This window comes from Bos javanicus, chromosome 6 (assembly GCF_032452875.1).
Source record: "Bos javanicus breed banteng chromosome 6, ARS-OSU_banteng_1.0, whole genome shotgun sequence".
In the NCBI taxonomy this organism is placed as follows: Eukaryota; Metazoa; Chordata; class Mammalia; order Artiodactyla; family Bovidae; genus Bos; species Bos javanicus.
In genome coordinates, this window is record NC_083873.1 from 69,149,621 (window position 1) to 69,171,503 (window position 21,883).

At 38.4% G+C, this 21,883-nt stretch overlaps 1 protein-coding gene across 3 annotated transcripts in view; it reads right to left on the bottom strand.

Moving 5' to 3' along the window:
- SCFD2 (sec1 family domain containing 2) overlaps positions 1-21,883 on the bottom strand; it is a 395,614-nt gene that overhangs the window by 321,172 nt on the left and 52,559 nt on the right. For all 3 annotated transcript variants that reach the window (XM_061420162.1, XM_061420163.1, XM_061420164.1), the window contains exon 4: positions 3,837-4,012. In XM_061420162.1, the coding sequence (XP_061276146.1) occupies positions 3,837-4,012 (176 nt within the window). The remainder of the gene's footprint in view (positions 1-3,836; positions 4,013-21,883) is intronic.

A 21,883-nucleotide genomic window follows, 5' to 3' on the forward strand; every position in this document is an offset into this window, starting at 1 on the left:
ACCCTGATTGATAGTGGGTTGGTCAGAAGTATCCGAGGCCCAGACTTGAAATTGATGTCTACAGTGGGGAGCAGTCTTGTGGGACTGAGCCCATAACCTGTGGGGTCTGTGCTACTCCATTTAGTCAGTCACAATTGAATTACAGGACACCCTCCAGTGGGTGTGACACCCAGGAGTGAGTTGGAAGATTGCCTGGCGTGGGAAAAACTCCTACACATTTGGTATCAGAAGTGTTAAGAGTAGAAAGTAAAGAAACAAGAGGTTTTCTTTTAAGCATGCTCCACAATTTTTCTTCTCAGGAAAAATCCAATGAAAAATCTCCATAAATGTCAACAACACTCTGGCCTGACTTTAGGGATCACCATTTTCTGCTTCCTCCCTCACTCTTTATGGAAATAATATTGCCAGCACTTTGCAAGTCAGGACCTCCCAGGGTGTTGACGAAGTCAGGAACAGACCTAAAATGAGCCATTACATTTCCAAGCCTAGCCATCTGGCTGGGGGACCTAACAGAAGCACTAGAAGACTGAGAAGGTAAAACTCATCAATTTGCTATAGGACAAGCATGAGTTTGGGTGAACTCCGGGAGTTGGTGATGGACAGGGAGGCCTGGCGTACTGTGATTCACGGGGTCGCAGAGTCGGACACGACTGGGCGACTGAACTGAACTGAACTGAAGCAGACATACTGTCATTTAGTTTAGTTAAACTTGATCTGTTACAGAACAGATACTCTAAAATTTAGTATCTCATAAAGAAAACTAATTCTACCTATTAAAAACTACTTTGGCAACTGACAAGACGCCATGTCTACTTTTCACTACAAAGATGAAAACGTTTAAAACTAAAGCAACGTTTACCTGGGAAATCTTGAGTGGCTCTATAAATCATTTACATTTTATTTAAAAGCCATTTTCCAAATTGGATTTTTTTTAATTTAGAAATGTAAATTGTTACCTAAAAAATAACTGGAGATAGATATTACATACATATTTATAAAGTATGCTTTTCAGAAAGCATAAACACAGATGCTTCCTCTGCTATACAGTTTGTGATTGTTTCATAACCATCATCAAGTTATGATCAATAAAATTTTTTCTTTGAAACGATTAGCATAACATCAGATATACAGTGTAGAAACAATGGCATTTAAATCTGGATTTAAAGAAAAATACTGTTAAACATTATCAAATAGTAAGTAAAAAAGATGGTAATATATTTCTATGTAACAGTCTCATTATTCCTTAATAAATTTTAATTTAGAAAAATAAAATCTAGGTGAGAATATATTAAAACCATTATTTACATAAAGTAAACTGGCAAGCATTGGCAATATTTCTGGTTCAGCTAAAAGAATAATGACTAAGACTTACTAAGCATTTACTATATGTTAAGCAGTATAACTTAGTGATACACATATGCAATCTCATTCAATCCTGATGATAACACTGTGATGTAGGTACTTTATTCCCATTTAATTGAGGAAGCTAAATCAAACTTTCTTGCTAGAATATAAAAAAATAATTCTTCATAGGCTACCTAAAGAATTCTTTATAGGTTATGAATTCTTCATAGGGTTTACCATAGTAAACCCAGATGCATGTGTGTCTGCGTGCAGTCATGTGCGACTCTGCAGCCTACCAGGCACCTCGGTCCATGGGGATTTTCCAGGCAAGAATACTGGAGTTGGTTGCCATGCCCTCAGCCAGGGGATCTTCCCAACCCAGGGATCAAACCTGTATCTCTTCTGTCTCCTGAATTGGCAAGCGGGTTCTTTACCACTAGTGCCACCTGGGAAGCCCATATATATATATATATATATACATCTAAAAATTTAGACTCTGCATTAAGTGAAATTCAATACTTACGCATGACAAAAATAGCAATAACAATTACTCAGCAAAATATAATTAAGAAGAAACTTAAAAACAAAAAAATAATATTTAACAGTAAAACTTTAGAACATTTTCTTTATAGTCAGGAATAAGATGAAAACACCTACTTTCACTGCAAGTTTTAGTATGCCTGGTCAGTGCACTAAGAAAGTGCTATCACACTGGGAATGACCTAGAGGGATAGGATGGGTAGGGAAGTGGGAGGGGGTTTCAGGATGGGGAACACGTGTACACCCATGGCTGATTCATGTCAATGTATGGCAAAAACCACTACAATATTGTAAAGTAATTAGCCTCCAATTAAAATTTTTTTTAAAAAGAAAGTGCTATCACATGTGGAAAGGAAGAAATAAAACTGTTATTATTTACAGATATTACTGCCTGCAGAGGAAATACAGGAGAACCAATGACACAGAAAGAAAAAGGAAAACAAGCTCAATCCAGTGCTCTGTAACAACCTAGAGGGGTAGGATGGGGTGGGAGGTGGGAAGCTGGAGGGAGATTCAAGAGGAAGGGAACATATGTATATCATTACTGATTCGCATCGTTGTATGGCAGAAACTGACATAACATTGTAAAGCAATTATCCTCCAATGAACATTTTTTTTTAAAAAGTGGATAACAAATATAAATGCAAAATGCAAGGCTGTTGGACGTGTGATCACCAATCAAAAGTCAGGAGTATTCCAATATACCAGTTAGCACTTAGAAAATTCAACTTACATATGGTATTAGAATCCTTAAAATACTCATGAAAAGTCTAGTGGTCAGTTTGGTCACAGATATTTTTTAAACTCATCAATATGCATGGCCAACAAATTTAACAATCCTCTCCAATGTATGTGCCCTAGAGACACTCTCTCACATGTAAACCAGAAGACAAGCTCCAGGATATTCATCTCATTCTTTCTAACCACACACACACACACACACAAATATGGGACAGTCTAGCTATACATCAATATGGATTGGATAAACTGTTGAATATTCATACAATTAAATCTGTATATGTCAATTTGGGTTATCTTAAAAACAGAATGCTGAGAGGGAAAAGCAGGTTGTTCAGGGATATTTACAATATGACATCACTTACATAAAAAGTAAAACCCGTAGCACAATACTCTGTATTATTTATAGAAAAATAAGTTTTTAATAAATATATAGAAACAAGGAATCAAGCTTCTGATTACCACAGGAGAGGAAAAAGGAGAATCAGAGCATGGAAAGGGTTAAGTATCAGAGATGCTTCAACTTTACCTCTAGTTTTATTTCTTTAATGGAAAAGCATATAAATATAAAAAATTACTAAATTATATTGAATCTATGTGTAAAATACATAAATATCTAGTCATAATATTTTGTTTCAAAATACCTTATAATTTAAAAAACACATGTTTTTTAAAGTATCCCATGCAAATATTTAAACAATAATGAAAAGGCCATACCCCATGTACATATCTCTTTATAAAACTACAAAGGGAGTTTGCCTCCCTTTCATCTGTTACTAAACATCATTTTAAGCCACATGTTATCATATGTTGTAAGGATTAGAAACTATTGTCAGAAAAAGTATAAAAAGTAGCATATTCTACAGGAAAAGTAGCAAGGATTGAATAAAGATGCCATGAAGATTAAGAAAGGTCCAAATGGCATAAAATCGAGAAGAGGTTTTCAAAGTTTAGTTAAATACTCAAAAAGACATTTATCTAAGTATTGAGTGAGAAGCCAAAGACATTATTGTCAAGAGAAAAAAAAAGTAGAAAAACTAAAAAAATAGAAAAAGCTGCTACTTGCATTTTAAATTGGGGGCACTTACAGAATATGATATAGGGCACATGTCAACAATATGATTTATTACTCAGATTATAATAAATATTAAATTTTTCCCTGGAAGTAAAAACTTTAATTATTAATATCCCAAGAAGCCCCCAGAGCAACATACCTGGAGAAGGAGTCTTTCAAAAGCCAGAAAGTTGTCCCACTTGGCAGTCTGTGGGTGTTTCAGAGTTTGGACAGTGGCCAGCCCAAGCTGTAGGAGCCCACAGTGATTCCCTAGAGATTTGAGGTTGTTCTTGAAGAGCTGAATATAGGACATGAGCTGCCCCGGAGTGACTCTCCCTGGAAAAACATACAATTCATCAGCATACCCTCTTCTGGGAGCGGTAAAAATAAAGAGGAGCGTGCCATTAATAATACTACCGCCTTGTTCAGTTGCTCAGTCGTGTCCGACTCTTTGTGACCCACGGACTACAGCACGCCAGGCTTCCCTGTTCTTCACTATCTCCCATCAGCACAAAACTTCAGAGTCAACTGCAAGCTTTCCTAAGCTTTTGTGACTCTTAAAACAACATGGTGACAACAGCAAAGTTGAAACTACCAACTGCATTTTGCAAGCAAAAAAACAGATGTTAAGTGCTCTTGCCAAAGCCATATTGTTATTAGGATTCATTTCATAACTCTGCAATACCCCATAAATGAGTTTTCAAATAAGGTCTTATGAATAAATATTTCTTGAGCTCAACGTGGAGTACCTCTGCAAGACATATGATATAGCAATCTAAGAGCCAAAAAGTCAAGGTTTCCAATTGTGTGTGTTATGTATATAAAGCAAAAGAGAAATCTGTTAGGACTATAGCTAAAACTTTATCACTGATATCAATGGGTTTATGACAACATCCTTGAGCATAAAAGCAGACTGGTGTTGGAACAAAAACGTATAGAGAACCAAAGTGGAAAAAACCCTGGAAGATGAGATATCAAAAGAAAGGGTTTCGTATGGGTGACAGCACATTTACTACCATTGTCACCTAGATCTAGAAGAAGACTCTCACCTCATTAAAGACTGGAGTACCAAAAACGCAAACAAACCCTGTTGAAGATTCAGTCTTTCAGACCTCTAAGTCCAACCTTTTCCTAAATAGCACTCCTTCCATTTAGTCACTTCCCATTCTATTATGTCAGATCTAATTCCTGCCATTCATCAATGCAATGGGCAGAACCCCAGAACACCACAGTTTCTCCTCACTGGGCAAGAAGAGTACAATGGAGCCAAACACAAATACAAGGCCAGTAAATCCTTCCTATACATTTCAGCCACACTGTCTTCCTGGTTTACCCTCTGATGCCTAAAATCCAGGTTTGTTTGCTATGCCTACGTTGGTTAATATCTGGCAATATAACTACCTGTATTTATTTAGCACATGCCCTCTTCTGATTTTCACAGCAACTCTATGGGGTAGCAAACAAGTGAGAGTTCAGTGTCTTACACGGTGCTAAATGGCACTTGTCAATTAGTGGTTTTGCTACAGATTATAATACACAAAAAATAAAGACCTTGTCACAAGAAACTTCCAAGCCTGTAATATATTCTACCTGTTTAGTGCATATTTTGAAGAGATTAAGGATTCTAAAGTGCCTTTTTGCCCACTTATATGGGGCTTCCCTGATGCTCAGTTGGTAAAGAATCCACCTGCGATGCAGGAGACCCTGGTTCAATTCCTGGATTGGGAAGGTCCACTGGAGAGGGGACAGGCCACCCACTCCTTGTGGCTCAGCTGGTGAAGAATTAACCTTTAATGAGGGAGACCTGGGTTTGATCCCTGGGTTGGGAAGATCCCCTGGAGAAGGGAAAGGCTACCCACTCCAGTATTCTGGCCTGGAGAATTCCATGGACTTGTATAGTCCATGGGGTCACAAAGAGTCAGACATAACTGAGCAACTTTCATTTTCAAACAACAACAGTTGGTGGGTTGCAGCGAGGGGCAAGAACAGTGGAAATGCATAGCACAGAGCTGAGTCTCACTAGTTTCTTTGGTCCCTTGGTAAAGCACAGTTCATTCCTGATTCTCAGCAGCAAGCTAACAATCTGCTAGCTTAAGTACTAACAGAGAAGAGCCTCATTAATCCCTTCTTTGCTTGATTTTAAGTTGGCTTGATTAAGGTATAATTTACATACAGTAAAATTCACTTTTTTCTGGTTCAGGGTGTTCTCAAAATAGTTCTATGAATTTTGACAAAAACACAGTCACAATCAAGATAGATTATTTCCTTTACTCCCCAAAGCTCCCCTTTTGTAGTCAATTCTCTTTTCCCATCCCAAGTCCTTGGGGAACACTTGTCTGTGTTTCTGTTCCATAGTTATTCCTTTCCAGAATGTTCTATAATTGGAATTATATAGCACATAGCCTTTTGAGTCTAGCTTCTTTTTACTTGAGCGTAAGGTATTTGGTGTTCATTCATGTTGTTGCTTGTATCAGTAGTTTGCTCTATTTTCTTGTTGAGTAGTAATCCATTGTATGAACCATAGTTTGTTTAGACTTATCCATTCACCAGTTCATGATCATTTGGGTTGTTTCCAATTTTTAGAAATGATGAATAAAAACTTCACAAACATCTTCATATAGTATTTTATGTGCATACGTGTCTGTGGACATAATGATTTCAGTTTTTTCATAAGTAAATTTCTAGGGTTGCTGGGTCATATGCTAAATGTATGCTTAACTTTATAAGAAACTGACAAACTAATTTCCAAAGTCAGCTGTCCTACTAGTGACAAATGAGAGTTCTATTCCCTCACATCCTCAATAGCCTCGGTATTGCCAAGTATTTTGGTTTTAGCCAGTCTAATAGGTTATCTAGCAACATCTTACTGGGGTTTTAATTTGGATTTTTTAATGACTAATAATGTTGTTCATCTTTTCATGTGCCTATTTGCCACCCTATATCTTCTTTTGGTGAAGTGTCTGTTCAAATCCTTTGCTCATTTTTATTAAGGTGTTTGCTTTCTTATTATTGAGTTAAGAGTGTCATTAACTTTTATTAATCCATTGGTTCAACACATGTTTTTGTGCTAGGGACTGTTCTTACTGCTAAGCACAAGCCCATGAACAAATCAGAAAAAAGTCTGTCCTCACGGCCAACAAATAAAGAAGACAAATGACTCCCAGAATGCTCTCCTAATTAATCCAGCTCATTACATGTCACTCTCTTAGGGGATGGGATCTTTTGTGCAGAGGATGAACATTTTTACACAAGAACATTTCCGACACATTAAATATATGAAAACAAATTTTCACATGAAATGGATTAAGATCTAACACTGCAGTGAGCTCCATTTATTTCTTTAAACACTGTGCTGCAGTTGATGGCAGTATAGTCTCTGGACACACAGAGCTTTGTTGACCAAGAGAGATAGTCATAGAACAATTACATGAACAATTACTTAATCATTATTGTGACAAGTACTGCTAAGGCAACAACTAAAAAGTCTTGAAACCCTGAAAGGGTCTATGTGGTACGTAACTGCCTACCTCTCCAACCCTATCTCCAGGACCTGAAGGAGAAGAAATTTAAAAGGCTCAGAATACACACAATCTATTCATAACATAACTGCCCTTTCAGTTCAGTTCAGTTCAGTCGCTCAGTCGTGTCCGACTCTTTGCGACCCCATGAATCACAGCACGCCAGGCTTCCCTGTCCATCACCCAATTGTTAATTACTAATTGTTAATCTCCTGGAGTTCACTCAAACTCACGTCCATCGAGTCAGTGATGCCATCCAGCCATCTCATCTTCTGTCATCCCCTTTTCCTCCTGCCCCCAATCCCTCCCAGCAGCAGAGTCTTTTCCAATGAGTCAACTCTTCGCATGATGTAGCCAAAGTATTGGAGTTTCAGCTTTAGCATCATTCCTTCCAGAGAACACCCAGGGCTGATCTCCTTTAGAATGGACTGGTTGGATCTCCTTGCAGTCCAAGGGACTCTCAAGAGTCTTCTCCAACACCACAGTTTAAAAGCATCAATTCTTTGGCACTCAGCTTTCTTCACAGTCCAACTCTCACATCCATACATGACCACTGGAAAAACCATAGCCTTGACTAGACGCACCTTTGTTGGCAAAGTAATGTCTCTGCTTTTGAATATGCTATCTTGGTCATAACTTTCCTTCCAAGGAGTAAGCGTCTTTTAATTTCATGGCTGCAATCACCACCTGCAGTGATTTTGGAGCCCAAAATAATAAAGTCTGACACTGTTTCCACTGTTTCCCCATCTATTTCCCATTTTTAGAGAGACCTAAAAAAATGGAAATCATCAGAGAAAGTCATCAGGTCTGTTTAGATTTCAGTTGCAATAACCATATGTTCAACTTAAAGATAAGAATGTCTTCAATTCAAAAATATAGTTAAACTTTATTCAGTTAGCATCTTCCAATCTCAGACTTGGACTCAACAACCATATTTACATAATGCTACCTTCCAACATAAAGCATGAGATCCAAAGAACAAATGGCTATATTTCATAACAGGAAATGCCAACAGAATACTACATTGTGAATTAGCGATTATCCACCCTTGCTGCTCTAGTCTCTTCCCCTGTGTGTATCTTTTTCTTACATACACAAGCCACTAACACTTCTTATACATGTCATGAAAGCAGGGGGTTTTTGGTAAAAATCCAAAACATGGTAATTTAAATTTATTAAAAGAGTACTTTACACAAATGCTTTAAAATACAGACTAGTGACATTTTTAAATATAAGTTTAATCAGAATCTTACATAAAACAAGTCAAAATTAACTGAGTATTAAAAATGTTATACAATAAGACTAATAACTTGAGAAAACTTTCCAGTTCATCTCAACTAAAACTGCAAGCAACCAGGACCAGGTGTTGAAAAAGTAATAGAACATTTATTCATACCTCATATTACCAAAAAAAAAATAAAACTTCTCAGGTAGATTTAGACAGTGATTTTAAAATGTCAACCCAAGAAGGCCTGCCAACACATTTTTTTTCCAGTCATAAAACAAGGGTTTTATATATTATATATTATCAAGACATAATATATAGCAACTCTGTGAAAAGGGACAATTTTGAAATTTGAAAACGAGTTTTCAAGTAAGAAAATCTATTAGGCTTTTTTTATATATACAGTTTTTAAGAAAGTGAAACAGACTTTTGATTTTTAGTTAAGAAAAAAACAGAAAACTTTAACAACCATTAATTCTATGTATATTTTGAAACAGCAAAATAGAATTATTGCTTGGGAGAAAGGGGACAGATTTAGAAAATAAAATGATTTAATATTTTAATATTGTCTATGATCCTTATAATATTTAATTCCATTGTATTCAAATGAATTATGGAAATTATCTTTCTATTTACTACATACATTTGATAAACTAGACTGCAGCCATGAAATTAAAAGACGCTTACTCCTTGGAAGGAAAGTTATGACCAACCTAGACAGCATATTAAAAAGCAGAGACATTACTTTGCCAACAAAGGTCCATCTAGTCAAGGCTATGGTTTTTCCAGTGGTCATGTATGGATGTGAGAGTTGGACTGTAAAGAAAGCTGAGTGCTGAAGAATGGATGCTTTTGAACTGTGGTGTTGGAGAAGACTCTTGAGAGTCCCTTGGAATGCAAGGAGATCCAACCAGTCCATCCTAAAGGAGATCAGTCCTGGGTGTTCATTGGAAGGACTGATGTTGAAGCTGAAACTCCAATACTCTGGCCACCTGATGTGAAGAGCTGACTCATTTGAAAAGACCCTGATGCTGGGAAAGAGTGAGGGCAGGAGGAGAAGGGAACGACAGAGGATGAGATGGTTGGATGGCATCACCGACTCAATGGACGTGAGTTTGGGTGGACTCCGGGAGTTGGTAATGGACAGGGAGGCCTGGCGTGCTGCAGTCCATGGGGTCATGACTGAGTGACTGAACTGAACTGAACCTTCTGAATCTGTTTTGTGGCTTGGTAAGATATATTTAAAATATTTACACATATATGATTTTTTGTTGATTTTCTTAACAACAACAAAAAAGAGCATTCTGTCAGTGCTAGGTTTGACTTAATCCTCAAAGTGTGTCTTAATGGTAGAAAGCAACCATCAGAAATTTTGTCTAAAATAGTATATTTAGCTACTAAATGTTTTCTTAAAAAAAAAAAAGTTCTATAACAAATAATAACACCATCATGCATGTTTTTTATTCATCATTGTCTTGAAACTGTGAATGAAAACCCAGTATGTGAAATCTGAATAAACAAAGTTATGTCTTAAGACATGTATTCCCAGAATTCAAATATCAGCATTTCATTTGTCTCCTTTTTAATTACTTTTCTAATATAATAAAGGCAAAGCATATTAAAATAATTAAATATAACATGTTCTGCTAAAACTCTGGTTTATTAACCTACACACAACTGGCAAACAGGAATACTTTTAATATTACACAAAAAGTCACACCTACTCATTTGTCACTTTTCTCATTATTTTAACATCCTGTGCCACCAAATAAGAGCAGCTGAACACAAAGTAAACAAACATAGCTGAACGCTGCAAGCCATAAGAGGAACTGAGTCCTGACTGCATTCCTAGTTCTTCCTCTTAGCTCTGCTTGACCATATGCCCTGTCTCGGAAGTGCTTCCTGTTTGGTCCTCCCTGATCTTCAGTGCATTTTGTCTTTGCCTCCATAAACAAACAGCCTCAACTTCTCTTTACTTTCCCTTCCAGTGAGCTACTTTCAACTCTTTTGTTCACATGAAGTCCCAAATATACTGTAACATTTCTTTTATCTATAGGAGACTGGCATACCTTTTAACTGTGCTAGTATTTTAATCAAGATTTTTATTGTTTTTTTTTTTGTTGTCAGTGCTCTAACTATAAATTTGTATAGATTTTTAAATGGGCTTCTGCTAATGATATTTTTTATCATGAGCCCTGATAACCAGTATGTGATTTTGCAAAACAAATTTTCCAGGAATGCATGTAAATTATAGCAAAAGCGCTCATACTAACATGTAGACAAAGGTGGCGATGCTACTAAAACAAAACTATTGGTTGGTAGGCAGCATGGTTACGGGAAATTTCCAATGTTAATTCTACAGTTGACATTAGAAAGCTCTTGTGTACAAAAGATGCTTTCGGAGTTCTGTAAATAATGTACAAAAGGTTCAGAGGGTAGACTGACACACGGGTTTACATCCTCATCTCATCAGAAAGACAAAAAGGAATTACAAAGGGAAAGGAATACACAACAAAGAGATCGTGAGATAGTCTCTAAGCTGGCAGAGGCTTCGAGCACTATTCCTCCCCATTTGTTGGTTATCTTCGTAATTTACATTACATTCTTAAACTTTCTTCTTTGTTCTGTCAATTACAGATGGTATCCTATGGCTTTTCGTCTTCTAAGCAGAGGATATTAATCCCTCTTTGCCCCTCCCTCTACTTTGTATCTTCCCCTTTCATCTTTCAAATCATCTGTACTTTTATTTTCATCAAGATGGATAGCATTTATATTTTGTTTTATGACCATAATGTAGCCTTACGTGCTTTTTAAAAAAATAATTTTATTTATTTATTTTTGGCTGTGCTGGGTCTTTGTTGCTGTGAGGGCTTTCTGTAGTTGCGGTGAGTGGGGGCTACTCTCCAGTTGCAATGTGCAGACTTCTCTTCCCGTGGCTTCTCTTGTTGCAGAGCATGGGCTCTAGAGTGCATGGGCTCAGTAGTTGCAGTTCCCAGGCTCTAGAACCAGGCCCACGGGCTTGGTTGTTCTGCAGCGTGTGGAATCTTCCCAGACCAGGGATTGAACTCATGTCTCCTGCACTGGCAGGCAGATTCTTTACCACTGAGCCACCAGGGAAGACCTTAAGTGCTTTTTGTATAGCTTGATTCAAACAGTTCAAAATCAGTCAATTGTGTTTTCATGATAATGAACTATATAACTATTAATGACAGACCCAAGGTACAAATTATGATTGCATTTCCTTATGCATATACTTTGGCCGTAGAACGTTTATGGGCTTTTTCTAAGGGGATGGGGGAGTTGCATTCCCTGCCTTAATCGAAGCTGTGAAGTCTCCTAATTTCAAATACACTGTCTCATCTTTGAAGTCTGGGTTATGTTGTAGTTGTTGTTTTTAACTGAGGTATAGCTGAGCTGTGGGGTTTTTTGTTTTGCTTTTTCCCCTCCCTGAATACTTTACAACCAAACCCCTTCATTCTCCAGTCCCATCATGGGCGGACTGTTCTCCAGGCCCTTCTGTGTAGTCAGCAGCCTGGAACTAAGTCTGTTGCTTTCCTCTATTGGAACACTCTTTGGTTAAATTTCTGATATTTCTTTCCTGCTATGCTGCCTTGTTTCACTGGACAATCTCAAGTAACTTCCTCAGAAAAGGTGTGTGGAAAGCAAACTTCTTTTTATCTCTAAAAACGTTTTTTCTTGCCCTCCAAGTTTAAGAATAGTTTATCCAGATCTATAATTCAAGGTTGAAAATAATGCATTGCTTCATTATCTTCTGGCTGAGCATTGCTTATAAGAAACCTGTGCTAGTCCTATTTTTGTTCCTTTGTAGACGAGCTTCCTTTTTTCCATCTAGAGGTTCATAGGATCTTCTCATTCTCTTGTACTCTGAGGAGTCATGGTGATGATGTCTAGTTTAGAGAGTTTTTATTCTTTACACTTGCTTTTCAGTTAAGCCTGTTCTACTATTTGATATGTCTTTCTTCACATCTAGGAAGTCTCACATTCTTTCCTTACTAATTTCCTGTCCTCCGCTTTTTCTCTCTTTCTAAAACTTTCAATAGTTCTTGGGTTTCCTGAATTGGTTCTCTATATATTTTGCTTTTTGTATCATATTTTCAATGCCCTGTTCTTTCTACATTTTAGGAGACTTTCTTGATTTATCTTTAAACTTTGGTTGAATTGCTGACTCTTTGCGACCCCATGGTCTGTAGCCCGCCAGGCTTCTCTGTGCATGGGATTCTCCAGGCAAGAATACTGGAGTGGATTGCAATTCCCTTCTCCAGAGGATCTTCCCAAACCAGGGACTGAACCTGAGTCTCCTGCATTGCAGGCAGATTCTTTACCATTCAAGCTACAGGGAAGTCCTGAATTTTTTTTTTTTTTTAACCATAATACCTTTATTACTAAGAGCTTCTTTTTTTTAATCATTTTGTTTATTTATTTGGCTGCACCAGGTCACAGCTGCAGCACTCAGCATACTGAATCATCACAGCAGCATGAGAACTCTTAGTTGCAGCCTGTGGGATCTAGTTCCCTGACCAGGGATAAAACCAGGACCCCCTGCCTTGGGAACATGGAGTCTTGGCCACTGGACCACAGGGAAGTCCCTAAGAGCTTCTTTTTTAACATGAGCTTTATAGAGATATAACTCACATATCATAAAATTCACCCTTAAAATGTACAATCCAGTGGTTTTTAGTACACTCAGAGTTATGTAATCATCACCACTATATAATTTCAGAACATTCTCATTATCCCAAGAAGAAAGCCTGTACTCAAATTTCCCCAGTTATGAAAAAGATATAAAGCTATATAAATCCATACATATTAGAATATAGCCTAAATAAAATTTCCATTTGGGAGATATAACTGTACTTAGTTAAACCAGGAAACAGAAATAACAGAAGGGAGAATATTCAGGTAATTATAGCTATAATAGAATTCTGGCTTTTTTATATGTAATAATACTATGGTGATGCACTAAAAAAATTTTTTTAATTGAAGTATAAATTCCTGGAAGGTAATATAGGACTAGAAAAATACGTACTATATCACAAAGCAAAACAAACAATAAAAATAAATTTCCTCCCCTCCTACAAAGACTTTGCCTTGAATATGTGACAAGGCATTGCAACAAAGAGGGGTCACTTACCCAGAAGATATAACCAGTTCCAGATTCAGAGGCCTCAGATATAATGGAGGAGGAAAGTGAGGAGTATAACATAAAATAAAGCATACACATCTTAGGTATGTAGTTCAGTTACTTTTTACACATACATCTATCCACATAACCACCACGCAGATCAAGGTATGGAATATACCCAACGCTCTAGAATATTCCCTTGATACGTACCTAATCAATAATCCTACAACAACAAACCATCACTTTTAACTCTCTCACTACAGCTAATTTTTCGTTTGCTTTTGAATGTCATATACACAGATACACTATTTTGTGTCTAGCTTCTTTAGTTCAACATCGTCCAAAATCTCAATCTTTTTTTTCCCTTCCTCTATTTTATTGTTCTATACGACTCTAACTGCTTCTCTGTCCATTCTACTTTGAAGGATATTTAGGGCCATTATAAATAATGAGACTGTGAACGGTCTACTACATGCCTTTTGGTAGACTCGCTTCCATTGGCTACATGCCCAGTTGTGAAACCAGTGGATCAGATGGGTATACTTAAGTTAATACGGCCGGTTTTCCACGGTTGTATCAATATATCCACACACTTTAAACGTGATCAAATTTAACCTAATTTAACATAAATTTTAAAGTATACATATAATGTTTAAAACCTGGCACAACTGTATAACTAAGATTCCTTCATGGTATTTTATGCTGGGTAGCCAAAACTCTAATAAGAGAGACAGAAAGGAAGTCACAATCAAAACCACATTGTCATGCTCTTAGGACACACCTTTGTTTTGCTCATTGTTGGTTTACTAGCTTATTTACTTACTTTCTTACCTAATTACACAGAAAAAGGCCTGGAAGTCAAGATTCTAATTTAGGAACAAAGGTTACACTGAAGAGTAAGATGATGGCGGGGGTGGGGGTGGGGGGGATAGACAATTACTTTTTATTCTACTAATGGTACAATATGAATTTTCTAGAAACGTGCTATATTACTTTTTAAATGGTCTCTTGGTTCTGAAATAAAATAATATCTATTTCATGTGGAATTAATAGACAAGCATTTTTCTCTGGGAAATTTGAATCTATTACTATCACTGGTTTGTACAAGGGATGAAGCATTGTCTTTCAAGAGAAAAAGAAATATAAGAGTAATAATTACTGCTAGTTCCCCACCTCTATTGAGGTCAAAGGACAAAGAAATATGGTTAACATGCAGGTGGGGAGATTTAAGTCAGACCTGAGAAAAAAATTCCACATTCGTGATGACTATTAGACATTGAAACCAGTTATTAAAGGAGGAAGAGGGAAGACATTATAAATCTTCTCCCGTAGGGATTTGAAGGGCAGTATATACAGCCATCTGTATAGTGAAACTTGGATAAAAACCAGCTGGGAATCGATGTCTACTTTTATAACACTATAAATACTGAAGAAGGTTTTCCTGAGATTTCCTTTAAATAGTATGTTTCTTGTTAAACAAATTTTTGAGCTCTACAGTATTACAAAGATAGAATAAGAAAGCAATGTGAAAAGAGCATTTTAATTATATGAATCAATTCAATCAAATGGATCCAAAATTGAGAGATCTATTGCAAGATACGATTTCAGGAGAGTATGGAATAAAGCATAACTGCTGCAGGACCAGAGGTCACAAATAGAAAATAAACAGCTCTCCCTGAGATTTATACAAAAAACACGAAATATAAAACCACCAGAAACATTTATGGTTTGGCTTTCTTTGGAAATGCAGCCTTCCTGAGGCTAACTTAAATCACTGCATCAATGTTTACAAACTCAGCTGAGCACACGGAAAGACACTGATAGACTACTCTTGTTTTCCACAAGGCAGATTTCCAGCCTGCCAGGTAAGGAGCCATTCCTCGGTGGGTCCACCCTGACTTGGAAGGCTGTTCTTCCAAATAAAGCAACTCCCACCCCACAGCCATGGATCTTTCCTTGGGGGTTTTTAAACTCCTAGCCCATATTCTCATATGCTGAGGATTTCTTCTGTTGAGAAAACATAAAAATTAACATGAGGAAGAGGAGGATGAAAAAAAAAAGATGCACCAACTAAAGTTAAAAATATAGAGTCAGAGGACAGATGCTTGAAGAAAGGGTATTAGAAATTCAGATGACCATTTGTGGACAAGGAAATACAGTAGCAGAGGCAATTCAGGTTTTGTTTTAGGTGATCAAGTGTAAGAAGGAAATATTTGTTTGCTGATCTTAAGGCTTTGGGGCATTATTAATTATTAATTCAATAAAAACTCTTCCAGCTCTTTCTCTAGATTCTCTACTTCTTCATATCGCTAAGTGGATGTGTTCTTTACAGCTCTGCCTTCAAGCCTCTTCTCACTCATTCTATATTCTTTTCCTGGATGATCACTCTTATATTTCCTTAGAAATTCACTACTTAGGCTCTAACATAATGACTAGGTAACTAAATCTCCAGTCTCCACTTTTACTTCTGGAAATCACTACTCTAGCCACATGTCACCCAACTAAGGTGATCAGGGAAAAATCCTACAGACAATGTAATCCCACCCCTAGATTGGGTAGAATACTCTTCATATGCAATGGTATGACTTTTACTGGAAAGATAACTGAAAGCATATTGTTCTTCATACATTCTTTCCAAAAGAAAAAGAATAAAGTGAGTCTATCACTTCAAGGAAAACAGCTATTTGTTTTGTCAAAATAAAAACTCAAGTTTTCATGTGAAATCATAATTTTGGAAAGCTTGTATCTGCCTCTATAGCTTTATATCCTAATACGTAAAGATTTTCTAGTGATTAACAGTGGGGATATCAACAACTGTGGTCTGTTATATTGTATAATACGTGTCTACATTTGGAAAATCTGCATAATTCAGAGAACCTTTATTGTCCAAGTGACCAAGGTAAAATGCTATAAAATAATGTGTGTGTAAAAGAGCCAAAGTGCAAGAGAAATCAATGGTCTTTAATGTACCAGAGTGTGGAAAATTCAATGATATGGTTTCATATTCCACACTGCAATTACCTGTAAGGAATTACCTCTTGTAAATTTGGTACAGTATATCTGCAATTCTAGAATATCCACGATTTTCTGAAAATTATTTAAAAAAATCTTCCCCTTTTCAACTACATATCTTTGTAAGGCCAGCTTTTCTTTCTATCACAACAGATTCTATAAAGAAGCAGATATGAGAATAGAGCTGCCTTCTATTAAACCAGACGTTCAGTTCAGTTCAGTTGAGTCGCTCAGTCGTGTCCGACTCTTTGCGACCCCATGAATCACAGCACGCCAGGCCTCCCTGTCCATCACCAACTCCCGGAGTTCACTCAGACTCATGTCCATCGAGTCGGTGATGCCATCCAGCCATCTCATCCTCTGTCATCCCCTTCTCCTCCCGCCCCCAATCCCTCCCAGCATCAGAGTCTTTTCCAATGAGTCAACTCTTCGCATGAGGTGGCCAAAGTATTGGAGTTTCAGCTTCAACATCAGTCCTTCCAATGAACACCCAGGACTGATCTCCTTCACAATGGACTGGTTGGATCTCCTTGCAGTCCAAGGGACTCTCAAGAGTCTTCTCCAACACCACAGTTCAAAAGCATCAATTCTTTGGCGCTCAGCCTTCTTCACAGTCCAACTCTCACATCCATACATGACCACTGGAAAAACCATAGCCTTGACTAGACGCACCTTTGTTGGCAAAGTAATGTCTCTGCTTTTAGAGATGTACAAAAAGGTAAAATGGTGCCACTCTCTTCCCCACATGATTTTATTTGAGAAAATAGTTATTTTTCACAAAAACATGTTATATTAACATGCAATAGGTTTATTATAATATTTTTACATTAATTAATATTTTAAAAGTTTTCCCTACTTGAATCACTAATGTGATGTTTTCTTCCTAAATATTTAAAAAAATTTTCCCTGCTTAAATTCCTAATGTGATGTTTTCTTCCTATCTATCAGTCTCACATATATTAATAGATAAACTCCACATAACAAAAGCTCATGGTGTCCTCAGTAGTTCTGTTTTTTTCCATTCATAGGTTGTTGTGAACATCAACAGCTTTTAACAATGTAAAGGGGTTCTGAGAAAAGTTTGAGGACTGTCTAAACCAGTGTCCCTCTTGGATTCCATAGGAGAGAGAGAGAAAAAGTAATCCATTAGCTACATAATGAATACCAATTGACAGTACTAAGAATTTATTTATTCATTCCATAAACACTTAATGACTATATAGGAATTTCAAGGTCTTGGGTTAGGTGCGGAGAATACTAGGAAGTACAGATAAGAATTCTCAGCCCCAACTACTCAGGGTCTGGTGGTAACTGCTGTAACAGAAGTATGAACAAAAACAGTACTGATAGGAATATAAGATGTCACCTTTCAGAAAGGATGATAAGGGATAAGAGACAGCATGGAAAAAATGTTGGAGGAGAATTTTAAAATACAGGAGGCTAAAATGAGCATTTTTTCTGGAGAGTGAATAGAGTAGGATAAGGCTTTAAGATCAGTAGCAATTATTAACTGAGTGAAAGAAAATGAAAGTGAAGTCGCTCAGTCATGTCCGATTCTTTGTGACCTCGTGGACTGTAGCCTGCTAGGCTCCTCCGTCCATGGGATTCTCCAGGCAAGAATACTGGAGTGGGTTGCAATTCCCTTCTCCAGCGGATCTTCCCAACACAGGGATTGAACCCAGGTCTCCCTCACTGCAGGCAGATTGTTTACCATTAACTGAGTACATACAAAGCACAACAAGGGATACAAATAGAGCTACATTCTAGAGGAAGCTAGAAGTAAGGAAGCTTCTAGAGGAAGCTAGAAGGAAGAGAAAGCATGAAGCAATTATCAGAGAGAAGAAGATAATCAGAAAAGCAGAGTGACATGAAGACCAAGGGAAAAGAATTAAGAAAGAAGACACAATCAGATGCTACAGGATATCAAGAGGAACAAGAAAGAGTAGAAAGCAGAGTTGTAAACAGAAAATAGTACTGTACCAACCTAGAGGGGTGGGATAGGAAGGGAGGTGGGAGGGAGGTTCAGAAGGGAGGGGATATATGTATATCTATGGCTAATTCATAGGTTTGACAGAAAACAACAAAGGTCTGTAAAGCAATTATCCTTTAATAAAAAATAAATTAAAAAAAAATAGTAATGCATGTAACTGAAAGCAGAAATACCCATCATGAATCTACTATTCATCCATACTCATTAGGCAATCATCCATCCAAGCAGCAAGTACCAAGCCACCCACTATGTACCAAGCCAAACAGCCAACAGAGAATATATGACATGGACACTGTCTAGTATAAAGTTTTGGATCCACACACACTTAACTATTTTTCACCGTGGTAAGTGCTAAGACAGCAAAAAGAGAAAGAGCTGTGGGTCCTTAGAAGGCAGAACAGTCAACGCAGACTGCTGAGGAGGGGAAGGAAGAAGGGTAAAGGGGAATTAAATACGGTTCCACAGAGAAAGTGACATTTGTATGAGATCATGAAAACTAAGATGGGTTTCATAGGAACATGTGTGTGTGTGTGTGTGTGCATTGCAAAGTATGTGGTTATATAAATCAAGGTCCCAGCAGGAAAAAGATGGCACACACAAACAGAAAATAAGGTGACCTTAACAACATGACTTTCTAAGAAGTGAGGCTAAGGACAATCAGGAGTGTGAAAGGAATCCAACAAGGGAAGGTAGAGAGAAGCAACCAACCGCATCCTGGCAGGGACGGAGTGAGGCAATCAATACCTGTAACCATAACTGCCTCTCACCCTCTAAATCTCCCGCTCAGGCCTCCCAATAGCCAAACTCAACTGAGAGGCCAAGGGCAGAAAAGCCTGCTGAGGCAGTCCTTAACAGTTAGTCCCTAGAAGCACAGCAAGAGAAGAGTGAAGGGGATCTAAAGGGACACCAAATGAGAATATTTCAGGCAAAAATAACAAAGACCTGGATCTACAGACATTCCTGCTGGGGAGTAGGGAGCAGGAAGGAAAAGTAACATGAGTGGTGGATGAAGCTTGGGGCTAGAAGTCAGAGAGATTTATAGAAACAGCAGGCTAAGGAGTTGGTATACTGTCCTAAGGCAATGAGGAACCATTAGAGGGTTTAGACAGAGGACTGGCACAACCATATCTGTGTTTGAGCCTCTATAGCTGCTCCTGCCAGAAGTTTGATTCCTGATACAAAAGTCACACAGACCAGGCCACATTCTGGCTTACTTGCTGTAAGACTGTATCAGTCAGGGCCCAGGCAGAAGGTAGAAAACACACTAGTTATCTGAGTAGAGAAAATTTAGCATACAGAATTGTTAACTGGGTAGCTGAAAGGTAAAAAGAGAGCTCCAAGGTATCATGCAGGCAACAGCTGTTGGAAGCAGCTACCCGCCAGGAGGGTGGAAGAAAACACAAACAGAAGGCCTGGAATTACCCCTCTGAGAACCCAGCACTACTCAGCTGGGTTGGTACCTCTGAGGAAAGGGTGCCATGGAGCTGGTTCTGCAAGAATTGGAAGAAATGCAAACTGGATTCAGCTGCTCCCACAGGAAGGACTTGCCACTGCCAGGGTGAAGAAGTGTTGCTGCCATGACACTCACAAGTAGAAGCGGACTCCACGGGGGGGCAGACGGGAAGGAGCAAGCTGCTTTTTCCCCTTTCAACCTTGCTGTTTCCCCCTGGCACCCCCCACCAGCATAGCCCACCAGGGAGCCAGAGGGTGGAACAGAATGTGGACTGCAGAGCCCCAGCCCCAGCAGCACAGAGGAAAAGGGTTGGGTGAGATCTGCAAGACAGGAACTTAAACAACTAGCCAAGTAATTCTGGGAAAAAATTCAACCTTTCTGAGTCTCAGTTTTCCTTGTCTGTGAAATGGGGATGGCAGGGGGAGTACCAGCTATATAAAACTTGCTATCAGTTCAGTTCAGTAGCTCAGTCGTGTCCGACTCTTTGCAACTCCATGAATCCCAGCATGCCAGGCCTCCCTGTCATCATCATCTGCCGAAGTTCACTCAAACTCATGTCCATCGAGTCAGTGATGCCATCCAGCCATCTCATCCTCTGTCGTCCCCTTCTCCTCCTGCCCCCAATCCCTCCTAGCATCAGAGTCTTTTCCAATAAGTCAACTCTTCACATTAGGTGGCCAAAGTATTGGAGTTTCAGCTTCAACATCAGTCCTTCCAAAGAACACCCAGGACTGATCTCCTTCACAATGGACTGGTTGGATCTCCTTGCAGTCCAAGTGACTCCCAAGAGTCTTCTCCAACACCACAGTTCAAAAGCATCAATTCTTCAGCGCTCAGCTTTCTTCACAGTCGAACTCTCACATCCATACATGACCACTGGAAAAACCATAGCCTTGACTAGACGGACCTTTGTTCGCAAAGTAACGTCTCTGTTTTTAATATGCTATCTAGGTTGGTCATAACTTTCCTTCCAAGGAGTAAGCGTCTTTTAATTTCATGGCTGCAATCACCATCTGCAGTGATTTTGGAGCCCCAAAAAATAAAGTCTGACACTGTTTCCACTCTTTCCCCATCTATTTCCCATGAAGTGATGGGACCAGATGCCATGATCTTCGTTTTCTGAATGTTGAGCTTTAAGCCAACTTTTTCACTCTCCGCTTTCAGTTTCATCAAGAGGCTTTTTAGTTTCTCTTCACTTTCTGCCATAAGGGTGGTGTCATCTGCATATCTGAGGTTATTGCTATTTCTCCTGGAAATCTTGATTCCAGCTTGTGCTTCTTCCAGCCCAGCGTTTCTCATGATGTACTCTGCATAGAAGTTAAATAAGCAGGGTGACAATATACAGCCTTGACGTACTCCTTTTCCTATTTGGAAGCAGTCTGTTGTTCCATGTCCAGTTCTAACTGCTGCTTCCTGACCTGCATGTAGGTTTCTCAAGAGGCAGGTCAGGTGGTCTGGTATTCCCATCTCTTTCAGAATTTTCCACAGTTTATTGTGATCCACACAGTTAAAGGCTTTGGCATAGTCAATAAAGCAGAAATAGATGTTTTTCTGGAACTCTCTTGCTTTTGCCATGATCCAGAGGATGTTGGCAATTTGGTTCCTCTGGTTCCTCTGCCTTTTCTAAAACCAGCTTGAACATCTGGAAGTTCAAGGTTCACGTATTGCTGAAGCCTGGCTTGGAGAATTTGGGGCATTACTTTACTAGCTTGTGAGATGAGTGCAATTGTGTGGTAGTTTGAGCATTCTTTGGCATTGCCTTTCTTTGGGATTGGAATGAAAACTGACCTTTTCCAGTCCTGTGGCTACTGCTGAGTTTTCCAAAACTTGCTATAGTACCTGAAAAAAGTAGCTATCCCATAAAAT